The sequence below is a fragment of the Arachis hypogaea genome, chromosome 20, assembly GCF_003086295.3.
Source record: "Arachis hypogaea cultivar Tifrunner chromosome 20, arahy.Tifrunner.gnm2.J5K5, whole genome shotgun sequence".
NCBI lineage: Eukaryota > Viridiplantae > Streptophyta > Magnoliopsida > Fabales > Fabaceae > Arachis > Arachis hypogaea.
This window is the reverse complement of record NC_092055.1, coordinates 110,301,281-110,312,828: the sequence shown is the minus strand read 5'-3', so window position 1 is coordinate 110,312,828 and position 11,548 is coordinate 110,301,281. Positions and strand designations below refer to the sequence as shown.

General features: G+C 33.9%; 3 protein-coding genes across 3 annotated transcripts; all 3 read left to right on the top strand.

Annotated features, from left to right (window-relative positions):
* The first annotated feature begins 1,407 nt into the window (after positions 1–1,407).
* On the top strand, positions 1,408–3,337 carry LOC140183148 (uncharacterized). Its single transcript, XM_072231169.1, has 2 exons — positions 1,408–1,923; positions 3,155–3,337. Exons 1-2 carry the CDS (start codon positions 1,408–1,410, stop codon positions 3,335–3,337), a joined length of 699 nt encoding a protein of 232 aa, XP_072087270.1.
* A 765-nt stretch (positions 3,338–4,102) lies between these two features.
* LOC112786145 (uncharacterized) lies at positions 4,103–5,002 on the top strand. The gene has a single exon (XM_025829550.1). It carries the CDS (start codon positions 4,103–4,105, stop codon positions 5,000–5,002), a length of 900 nt encoding a protein of 299 aa, XP_025685335.1.
* A 461-nt stretch (positions 5,003–5,463) lies between these two features.
* On the top strand, positions 5,464–7,035 carry LOC114926133 (uncharacterized). The gene is made up of 2 exons (XM_029296623.1): positions 5,464–5,916; positions 6,784–7,035. Exons 1-2 carry the CDS (start codon positions 5,464–5,466, stop codon positions 7,033–7,035), a joined length of 705 nt encoding a protein of 234 aa, XP_029152456.1.
* The last annotated feature ends 4,513 nt before the right edge of the window (positions 7,036–11,548 follow it).

The window sequence follows — 11,548 nt, the reverse complement described above, 5'->3', positions numbered from 1 at the left end:
TTTATGATTTATATTGTCTTTAATTGAGTGGTTTTTTTCAAGTCTTTACCCACTTATTCATATGATTAGCATGATTTTATAATTCCTTCCTAGTATTGTTTATGGTTGAAAACTTGCTTCCTAAAAAGCTTAAATTAGTACATTTTAATTTTCCTTTATCCCATTCGATGTCGTGACCCGTGTGTTAAGTGTTTCAGGCCTTATAGGGCAGGAATGGCTTAGAGAATGGAGAGGAAGCTTGCAAAAATGGAAGGAACACAAGAAACTAAGGATATGACCGGCGAACACTGACGCGAGCGCGTGCCCCATGCGAACGCGCGGAATGAAGAAAATCGCAGCAACGTGAGCGCATGCCTGACGCATACGCGTGGATTGAAGTCTGCACGAACGACGCGAACGCATGGACGACGCGAACGCGTGACAAGAAAAATCGCTGAATGACGCGAACGCATGGACGACGCGTACGTGTCACCTGCGCGATCTGCAAAAATGACAGAATACGCTGGGGACAATTTCAGGCCACATTTTAACTCAGTTTTCGGCCCAGAACACAGATTAAAGCGAGGGAACGTGAAGAGACTCAACACGCTTCGACACACCCATAGGCATCCACACCCTATTCAAATAAGTATGTTGCATTTTGGATTTATTAATACATAGAATTGCTTTTACTTTTAATTAATTTTAAATTTTTATTTTATTTTATTTGATTATGTCTTCTTATATTTTTATGAATATTAAATCCATGTCAATGGAGTAGATTTTCTACTTGACATGGGGGTTGATTAAGAGGAGACACTTGAGTCGGAATACTCAAGTGCTTAGTTAAATTGGATATCGTTGGCTAATTCTGTATCTATTAACACTAGACTTTCCCAAAGGAGAGGACTAGGATTTGCGGATAAGAGTTAGTTCAATCACTTGACCTCCCTTTATTTATTAAAGGTTAACTAAGTGAAAACAACAACCTCTTTACACTCCACTTGAGAAGATTCCAACAAGGATAGAACTTCCAATTAATCAATTCCCCAATCAAGACTTTTTATATTAATAATAATTCTTAGTTTTATTGCTTTAATTTACGGTTATTTTAATCACTCATTATCCAACTCAAACCTTCGGGAAAATTTCTGATTAATAAATTAGCACTCTTTCCTGCAACTCGTTGGGAGACGACCTGGGACTCATACTCCCAGTATTTTTAATTCTAATTTTTGTGACAATCCTTTTTAAATTGAGAAGGCGGATCTTAGCTGGTTGAGAACTGTACTTGCAACGTATTCCATATTTTGAATTCTTAACTAGTCAATTTTCGCACCCATCAGCTCACGCCAGGACATTGTACAAGCTTCAATAAATTCATCATATCTCTGGCCATCTTGCGAAGTTATTCGGCTAACAAAAAATATGAGACTTACAGAAGGAGATAGCTTACCTGAAAATGAGAAATTAAAGTTTTTTGCAAAATGGCTAATCAAAATTGGAGACGGGTTGGCTAGTGATTCAACTGACGGTGAATCTGAGGTCATTATTCCTGAAGAAATACTCATTGATGATAACACCAGTGATTTTGAAAAACTGGTAAGCTTTGTTTATCCGGACTTATTGCTTAATATCAACAATTCTATATATTTCAAGGAGCGCACAATTCTCGCTCCAACACTTGAGGTTGTGCATGATGTAAACAATACAATGATGGGTTATCTTGCTAGAGAACAAAAGGTTTATATTAGTTCCGACTCATTATGCATTGAAGAAGGAAACATGGAATCTGAATTGAATACCATCACCACTGATGTTTTGAACTCAATTAATTGTTCTGAATTGCCTACCCACCAGTTGAAACTCAAAGTAGGTGTACCTGTTATGCTATTACGAAACATTGATCAATCTAAGGGTTTTTGCAATGGAACTAGATTGCAAGTAAGACGGTTAGGTAATTATGTTATTGAATGCATTATATTGACAGGTGACACAGCTGGCCAAGTTGTTTTCATTCTTAGGATGAACATTATTTCAAATAATGAGACACTTCCATTTAAGTTTTAACGGAGATAATTTCCTTTGATTGTGTCTTTTGTTATGACAATTAACAAATCGCAGGGTCAAACACTTAACATAGTTAGACTTTTTCTGCCAAAATCGATGTTTACACATGGACAATTATATGTTGCATTATATTATCAAGGGTGAAATTAATAAATGGGCTGAGAGTATTAATACAGAACAATGATTCAATCTCCAATAGATATACTTTAAATATTATATATAGAGAGATATTTAATAATGTATGAAGTTATTTTAACACAACTCTGTCCAAAAATTATCCGTTGATTGGAGATCTATAAAATATCATATATTTTTTAGATTTTCTAAATTAATACACCAAGTCTTTAGTTTATTAAAATACTAGAATGATGTAATATATATGAAGAATAAAATATATTAGAAAATATTTATTTATCAGTAATTTTATTGTCTATTAGGCAAATATAACATACTTAATATTTATTTTGTCCCGTCTCTATATAACATTCCAAATTATTATGTAAATAATATAAAATTAATAGAAAAACTTTTTATGGTACGACGTTATCATTTTCATATTTACTATCTAATTTCAAATTATTAATAAAATTTATTATTTATAACTTTTTAAAAATTTAATTATATTGTTTTAAAATCATTATTTTATTATTTTCGTTTCCATGCAAACTTTTTAAATCTTTCTTTTAATATAAGATTCTACTTCCAAATTTTTAATAGTTCTGATAGGAAAAAATGAGTTTAAATTTAGTTTTGGATGGAAGAATTTTGCTTTTCTTACAAATTACAAGTTCGAAATATTTGCGTATATTCAACCATGTATTTTTGTGATTGCTGATGAACATGTGTTTTAATTTTATGTACAGTGAAATGAGTAACTATTTTTTGTGATATAATATGATATTTAGAAGTCTCTTAATATTAATAATTAACATGCAACAAATGATTTCATTTTTCTAATTTTCACTAAAAATTTGTTTATTTTTAATTAATTCGATTAATGACAAATATTATATTATGTATGTATAATTTATTTGGATTATAATGCACATGATATTAGAAAGACATAATGTAATTTTTAATTCCCGTGCTTAGCACGGGTTCATAGTTAGTTGATAAAAGTCCAGCTAGCAACATGGTAGTGCCAGGCCATGCATGTCGAGTTCAGTTTGGCGGCAGTGATTACCAAATCGGGCTACACGTTGCAAGAGTGACGATGGAAGGATTGACTTGGTCTCTTAGTTGGGCGGTGGCGGAGCCGGCAATTGCGCTTGAAGATGCGTGGCGATGAAATGCTAACTTTGAAGAGACAATGTCTACCCGGATTGAGTTGTCTTTCTCAAAACATATGTGATCCTTTGTTTTGAAATAAATCTTAGCTTAGTTAATTTAATCCTTTTTAATGATTTTAATTTAATCAATTCATTTTCTTTAATGTTTAATGGCCTTTAATACTTATTTTTTAGGTTACCGATTCTATATTTCAAATCAAGGTTTTGAAAATCAAATCAGTCATTAAATCATTTTAGTTACTAATTTATTGGTTTATTAGTCTAATCGGTCTAATCGGTAATTCAACTAGAAGAACTATTTTAGAATAAAATAATAAATAAATTATAAATAAACATCTTAAAATATAATTATAATTTAATATATATATTAAAATATTTTAATATGAGGGAGGATGAAAAGCTCATGATGATAAAGAACCTGAGAAGAATTTTTAGGCTAAACATGTTAGGCCTGGTAGAGACTAAGAGACAGTTAGTGACTAATTTTAATGTAAAAAATATTTGGGGAATAGTGGTGCGAGTTGGGATTTTGTTAAATCCAATGGTGTTTCTGGTGGGTTGTTATTAATTTGGGATGATGAATTTTTTTAAATAAGAAATAGCCCAAAGGGGAGAGATGGTTGTGTGTTGAAGGGGAGATATTGAAGTATAATTTTAATTGTGCTTTTATTCTGGTGTATGGTGCGCATACAAGAGATGAGAAACTTGTTGTTTGGGAGGAGTTGAGCTACATAGTTGGCTTATGTCAGGTTCCCTGTTGCTTCATGGGGGACTTTAATGAGATTGTACAGGTAGAAGAAAGACGGGGCGCAGATACATTACCTTTGACAGCTGAGGACTTCAAGAATTGGGTACATGACATGGGTGTGGTAGACTTGCTGATTACTAATCGCAAGTTTACATGGTTCAAAGGTCGATCATGCAGCCGTATTGATAGGGTTCTGGTTAGTCTGGAATGGCTTGAAAATTTTTCAGAGACTCGGATGCGAGGTGGTCCTAGGGGTTTGTCTGACCATTGTCCTATCATAGTGGAAGAAAGGAGGCGAAGCGATGGGCCGAGGCCGTTCAGAAGTCTTGATTCGTGGTTTACCCATGAAGATTTTTTGAGATTGGTCAAGGAGGAATGGAGAGGCTTAGGAGAAGCACCATTCACAGATAAATTGAAGGCTTTGACAGTTCCTTTGGGAAGATGGCATAAAAATAACTTTGGGAATATGGACAAGACAATCATGAAGTTTGAGAAAGAGATCAAGAAGATTGATGAAATGGTGGGTGATGGTGTCTATGATGGAACAATGGAGGCTAGAAGAAAGGCGCTGGTGACTTGCTGTGAGAAATGGTATGTAAGAAAGGAGCTACATTGGAAGCAAATGTCGCGATCTAGACATACGAAGGACATTGATAAAAATACGAGATACTTCCATAATTTAGCTTCTGCGAGAAGGAGAAACAACAGGATTGATGAGTTGCTCATTAATGGAAGATTGATAAGGAACCAAGCTCGGATTAAGATTGCGGTTAGGGACTTCTACAAGAATTTGTATCATCAGGAAGAGTCTCCTTTGGTGGGGTTCAGGGACGGATTGGTAGAAATGATTGATGAAGATGATGCTTTGGCTCTGGAAGTACAGCCGAATCCTCAAGAGATTAAAGAAGCAGTCTGAGATTGTGAATCTTGCAAGGCACCAGGAAGTGATGGGTATAACATGAACTTTATAAAGAGGTGCTGGGCTGAAATTGGATCTGATTTTACGGCAGCGGTGATGGATTTCTTCCTTACGTCCAAGATGCCAGCGAATGCGAATCTCACTTGGGTGGCATTGGCCCCTAAGTTCACTAGTGCAAAAGAAATCAAAGACCTGAGACCGATCATCATGGTAGGTTGTGTGTATAAAGTCATTTCAAAAATACTGGTTAGGAGGATGCGAGCAATCATGCCACGACTGGTAGGTGAGACACAGAGCGCCTTTGTCAAGGGACGAAAGATTCATGATGGGCTCTTATCGCTTGCGAAACTGTTCAATGGATAAAAGAGAGGAAGAAGGAGACGGTAATAATAAAGTTAGATTTCCAGAAAGCATATGATAGAGTCAAGTGGAGTTTCGTAGACCTTGTGTTGCAGAAGATGGGCCTTGGACATAGATGGAGGAGTTGGGTTATGGAGTGTGTAGGTACGAGTTCCATGTCAGTGCTGATAAACGGATCGCCATCTAAGCCTTTTAAGATGGAAAAAGGATTGCGACAGGGGGATCCGCTGTCTCCATTTCTCTTTGAACTTGTGGTTGACGTTCTACATAGGATGTTTGGAGAGGTGGTGAGAAATGGGAGATTACTGCCGTTACTGGTGGGTAGAGACCATGTCGAGTTGTCACATTTTCAGTTTGTGGATGATACTGTTCTGTTCTACCCCCTGGAGGAAGAGACCATAAAGAATTACAAGAGGATCCTTCGCTGCTTTGAGCTTATGTCGGGGCTGAGTATTAATTATGATAAGTCTAGCTTGATTCCTATTAACTGTGATGCTCAGTGGGTACAGCGTATGTGCAGTGTACTAGGCTGTAAGGAAGCATCTCTTCCGGTAAAATAATTGGGGATCCAATTAGGAGCGAATCCGAGGTTGGTGAAGACTTGGAAGCCCATCATAGAAAAAGTGGAGGAGAAGCTGAGCATCTGGAAAACTTAGGTACTCAATAAGGCCGGTAAGTTGTGCTTATTAAATCTGTTTTGAACAGCCTGCCTGTCTATTATTTGAGTTTGTATAAAATGCCAAAGGCTGTTGCAGAGAAATTAATTTCCCTACAGAGAAGGTTTCTATGGAGTAAGGAAGATGGTAAGCTTGGTATGGCCATGATCAGGTGGGAGGTGGTACAGGCTCCCAAGAAGCTAGGTGGGTTAGGTGTCCGAGATGCCATGGTGCGTAACACAGCCCTCCTATTTAAGTGGTGGTGGCAATTTTCGAAGGAGGACTGTCCCTTATGGAAGAAGGTGGTGTGCTCTTGCAACAATCTAAATCCTAGTGTGATGTTATCATCCCAAGTATTACCCACTCGGGAGGCCATGGAAGGATATTTGCTAAATACAGTTCAAGGATCAACGAGTAAGACAGAATATGATTAATGGGTTGTCCATGGAGATTGGTGATGGGAGAAGAACTCGGTTCTAGGAGGATGTCTGGCTGCATGGTGGGCCCTTGAAAGATGTTTTCCCGAGACTCTTTTCAGTTTCAAACCAAAGAGGATCCGTCATAGGGGATTGTGGGTTCTGGGACGGGTTAGAGTGGAGGTGGAATTTCCAATGGAGGCGAGAGCTATTCCAATAGGAGTTGGACCTAGTGCACCAACTGCATGAAACATTAAGGCTGGTTAATCTTGTATATGACAGAGAGTATAGAGTGGTGTGGAAATTTGATAAACATGGTGTATTTTCTACTAACTCCTTTGTGCAGGAATTGCAGGTGGAATTGCTCCCGGAGGATATAGCGAGCTTCAGCTTTACTAGGACAATTTGGAAGAGTCTAGTGCCACCAAGAGTTGAATTGTTTATCTGGTTTGTCTTGACTGGAAGGGTCAATACAAAGGAGAGGTTGAATCGTTTGGGAGTAGTTAACCAAGAGGATGTGGCCTGTGTGTTGTGTAATAAAGGTGTTGAATTTGGTCACCACTTGTTTCTTGCTTGTGAATTTTCTTGGCAGGTTTAGTGTGCATGGCTATCTTTTGTTGGAAGGCAATGGTCATGTCCAGGGTCGCTAAAGGAATATTTTCAGAGTTGGACTGAGTTATCAACTAGGAAGCAGGAACGCAAAAGGTAGATGGTATCTTTCTGTGCTATTATCTGGAATATATGGCTTGAAAGGAATAGAAGGATTTTTCAGAATAATGGAAAAGGGGTTGATGAAATAATTCACCTAGTCTTCAAGAACTTTAAGGAGTGGTTATGTGTGGATCCCTTCCGTTGTTGATGGCAATGCCGAAGATGACAGTGGGTATCATATAATTGTGATGTATGGTTTATGCCTTAGTCTGGTGGTTTTTCTTCTTGTTTGTTCTCTTTGCTCCACTTGTTGTGTTGAGCTCATTCATTCAAAAAAAATATTAAAATATTTTTCAAATTTAAAACACTATATAAAATGTCCTTAGCCAAATCCATATGATCTTATCAAAATACAAACTCAAGTTAAATAGTAAAAAGAAATACCAAATTTTAAATGCCAACATAAAAATTTATCAATTATCAAAATCCGCAAAAACTTGTTGAAAGACCACACTAACAGCAGCTCTCAAAGGATAAACCCAATCAAAAACATCATTAACAAGAGACTAAACAGAGCATAAAGTAACCACACTAAACCTGAAATCAATAAAGATAAACAAAAATAAAAATTTCAATAATGATTTTATTTCTATTTTTTGCAACAGTAAGAAAATTTCAACAAAAATTTTAGAAATTGAAAAAACAGCAACAGCACAAAATCAATGAGCAAAAACACAAAATTTTCAATAATTATTTGATTTCCATGTTTAGCAGCAGCAACCAAATTTCAACAAAACTTTCATAAATTAAAAACACAGCAACAACACAAAATCAATGAGTAGCAACACAAAATTTGAATAATGATTTCCTTTCCATTAATCGATTCACAAATTTTGGTCCAATTAGTAGGAAAATTAGCATTATCACTAACAGACAAACAGATTGACAAGCAGTTTACTTTATTCCCTTTTGAATGTATACGAATCTAGGGGTGAACGCGGATGGGATCGGTTCGGATATGGCCAAAAAATTTTGATCCGATCCGCACTAAAATTATCGGACGGATTGGATCGGATCCAATATCCGCAGTTTTTAAGGTTGGATCCGATCCGCACATTTGCGGATCAGGTCGGATCGGATATCGGATATATCCGCAAAACTATTTTTAAAAGTTTATTTTTATTAAAATAATATCAATAAAATTCATTTTTCTATTCTTTTAAATATGTTTACTCTTAAAATAATATTAAACATATTTTTCTTAAATAATAAATTAAAATAATACAACATATATGATAATTATTAGTTGAAACAAAATATAAAAAGAATATTTACTTATTTATTTCTTTATTTTTGTGGATACACGGATATGCGGATACCAACACAAAATCCGCAATCCGATCCGGTTAGCGTGCAGATCCGATCCGATCCGATCCAAAAGTCTTGCAGATCGGATCCCTATCCGCAATTTTTGAATCGGATTCGGATAAACACCACGGATATGCGGATCAGATATGATCCATGAACATCCTGCCTAAAAATCCGATCCAAAGCATATATATATATATATATATATATCACAAATAAAACAATGTACCAAAGAGAATGCCTATTGCACAATACATATATAGGAGTTGGTTGCAAGCAAGTTCCATGAAAGCAGTGCCACTAATCTTATACAGAGAGACGGTTATAGATAACAAATCGGATTATTTTCTTTGCTAGATCCCAATTGAACTGGTTTGACCGGTCAATCCGATCCGATTTTTAGAACCATCATTCCAATACAAAAGAATAAGAAACTTTATCATTAAAAATCTTAAAATATTTTCTCTCATACAATAAAAAATTAATATGTACTGATTTAAGTTTAATTCTATCTAATTATATTACGAATAAAAAATTTGATTTAAAATAACTAAAATGGGTAAAATACTTCTGTAAGAACTAATTTAAAAAAACTAAAAAAATAACTCTTTAAACATTGATTATTAAAGGACTAGGATAACTTTTAGGATTAATTTTTTTTTACTTGTATTATAAATGAAATTTGAATTTAATTTTAAAGATATTAATATACTCTTTTCATTTATTTTAAAAAGACTAAAATACACATTTTAGGATTAAAATTTTTAATTGTGTTAGAAATTAGATTTAGAATTCGATTAGAAAAAGGTTTACAAAATTTATTTAATTTTTAAAAAACAAAAACAATCGTTTATGATTATTTATTTTAAAAAAAGCAAAAAATTCCTCCATAATTAATGTTGTTTAATTTTTATTAGAAATAAAAAAATTTAATTTAATTTAAAAAAAAAAACTAAAATGTCTTTTTATTGTTTAATTATATTCTATCAGAAATTAGAAAGATGTATTTAATTTTTGAGAATAAAATATAATTTTCATGATTTATTTTAAAAGATTAAAATTCCCTTTTAAACTAACGTTGTTTAAATGGATTAGAAAGCAAGAATTTAAATTTGATTTAAAATGACTGAAACGCTGATTTAATAAATTTTACAAGATTAAAATACCGTGTTTAATATTAAGAAAAAGGCTACATGATCATTATAATTTATTATTTTTGGTCATTACTTAGTTATTAATTCAATTCTTTTAGTCTAATAATTTCATAATATATTTTATTCTATATTTTTAAATATTAATAACTGATTAATAGTAAAAAATAATAAATTTTAATAATCTTCTAGAATTTTTTTAATATTAATTTTTAAATCTAAAATTCTCATTTTGGATTTAAAAAGAAAAATTTTGAATTTCATTTTAAAAGATTAAAATAATGTTTTAATTAATTTTAAATAAATTGAAATACTCTTTTTAAGATCAAGGTTGTTAATTTTTGTCAGAAATTTAAATTTTGAATTTTCTAAATTTAAAACAACGAAAAACACCTCATTTGTGATTGGTTTTAAATATATTATAATGTTTTTTTAGTATTCTAACGGTATAATTGTACTAAAAGTTAGAAAATTTTTAATTGTCTTTTTTTGGTCCCCAAATTTTGTAAACGTGACTTATATTAGTCCCTGAAATACTTTTCGGCACAAAAACGTTAATAAAACGCTGACATAGACAACTAAATGTTATACTATAACTTGTACAACGATGCCATTTTGGTTTTGGCGTTTAAATAGTCCAAAAACAACGCTAGAACACTTGTTTTGGGAGAAAACGTTTCAATAAATACAACTTACAATGATTTTTTTAGACTATTGGAGTGCCAAAATAAAAACGACCTCATTTTACAGACTCTAACGTGACATTTGGCTGTCCACGTCAGCGTGCCGTTTGAAAGAGCCTAGCAGTAGAAACAACACAAATATCCAACACAAGAACAATATGGAAGCACTTACAACACAATATGGCAGCAACTATGAACAAGCAAATATAGCAAGTAAAGTAATAACAAGAACACATCGATATTTTAACGTGGAAAACCCCTCAATATAAGAGGTAAAAACCATGAGTCGTCCAGACCAATGAAATAGCTCCATTATAATCAAATGAAGTACAAGAGAGTCTCAAAAAAAGCACAAAAACGTGCATATAATCAGCCAAAACATCAAAGCACCAAAGCTTACAAATGAGAAGCAAGAAGATAAAAATATCCAAAAAATAGAGCTACTGTTCGAAGCCTATTTCTCCTTCTGCAGACCTCCAATTAAAATCTTCACCGTTCAGAATGAAGAACAAGATGAGAAAAAAATCTGCAGTCCAAATTTCACGTCGATCCAACGGTGAAAGAATGAGAAACTGCTGTTCAAAGATTGCTACTCTATGTAAAAACAGAAAACCTATTTTCTCTTTTGCAAAACCAATTTCTCCCACTTCAAACTTTCAATCAACATCTCCACCGTCCAGAATGACGAACAAGATGAGAGGAATACATAGTTCAAATTTCAAATCGATCCAACAATGAACGAATGAGAAACTGTCATTTGAAATTTACTGCTTTGTATAAAAATGGAAATTCTGTTTTTCCTCTTCTCTCTCTCTTTGGTGGCTACTCTCTCATACTCTCAATGACCCCAAAATCTTATTAGGGTAGAGACACTAGGGTGCAAGAATACACCCACAAAAAGTTAGGTTTGGACCTCACAAAGGAGAGAAAAACCCAACAAATCTCCCCCTTCTCGACTAGGTGGAGGCCCTCGCCATTCCGGCGATCAAACAACATGTTTCAAGCTTATCTCTTGACAATACTTTTATCATCATATTAGCACCATTATCATCAGTGTGAACTTTCTCAAGTTTCAACAACTTGGAATCTAATACATCCCGTATTCAGTGATACCTAACATTAATATGTTTAGGTCTTGCATGAAAAGTAGAATTCTTGGCAAGATGAATAGCACTTTGACTATCACACAATAACACATAATGGTCTTGCTTGAAACCAAGTGCTACAAGAAACTTCTTCATTCACAACAACTCTTTAC

Bases quoted from the DNA above. Each gene is read 5' to 3' on its own strand.
- LOC112786145 (XM_025829550.1), top strand. From the start codon at position 4,103: ATGGGGGACTTTAATGAGATTGTACAGGTAGAAGAAAGACGGGGCGCA.
- LOC140183148 (XM_072231169.1), top strand. From the start codon at position 1,408: ATGAGACTTACAGAAGGAGATAGCTTACCTGAAAATGAGAAATTAAAG. The intron at 1,924-3,154 runs GTAAGACGGTTA...ACGGGTTCATAG, and splicing joins GCAATGGAACTAGATTGCAA to TTAGTTGATAAAAGTCCAGC.
- LOC114926133 (XM_029296623.1), top strand. From the start codon at position 5,464: ATGGGCCTTGGACATAGATGGAGGAGTTGGGTTATGGAGTGTGTAGGT. The intron at 5,917-6,783 runs GTAAAATAATTG...TCCTTTGTGCAG, and splicing joins GTAAGGAAGCATCTCTTCCG to GAATTGCAGGTGGAATTGCT.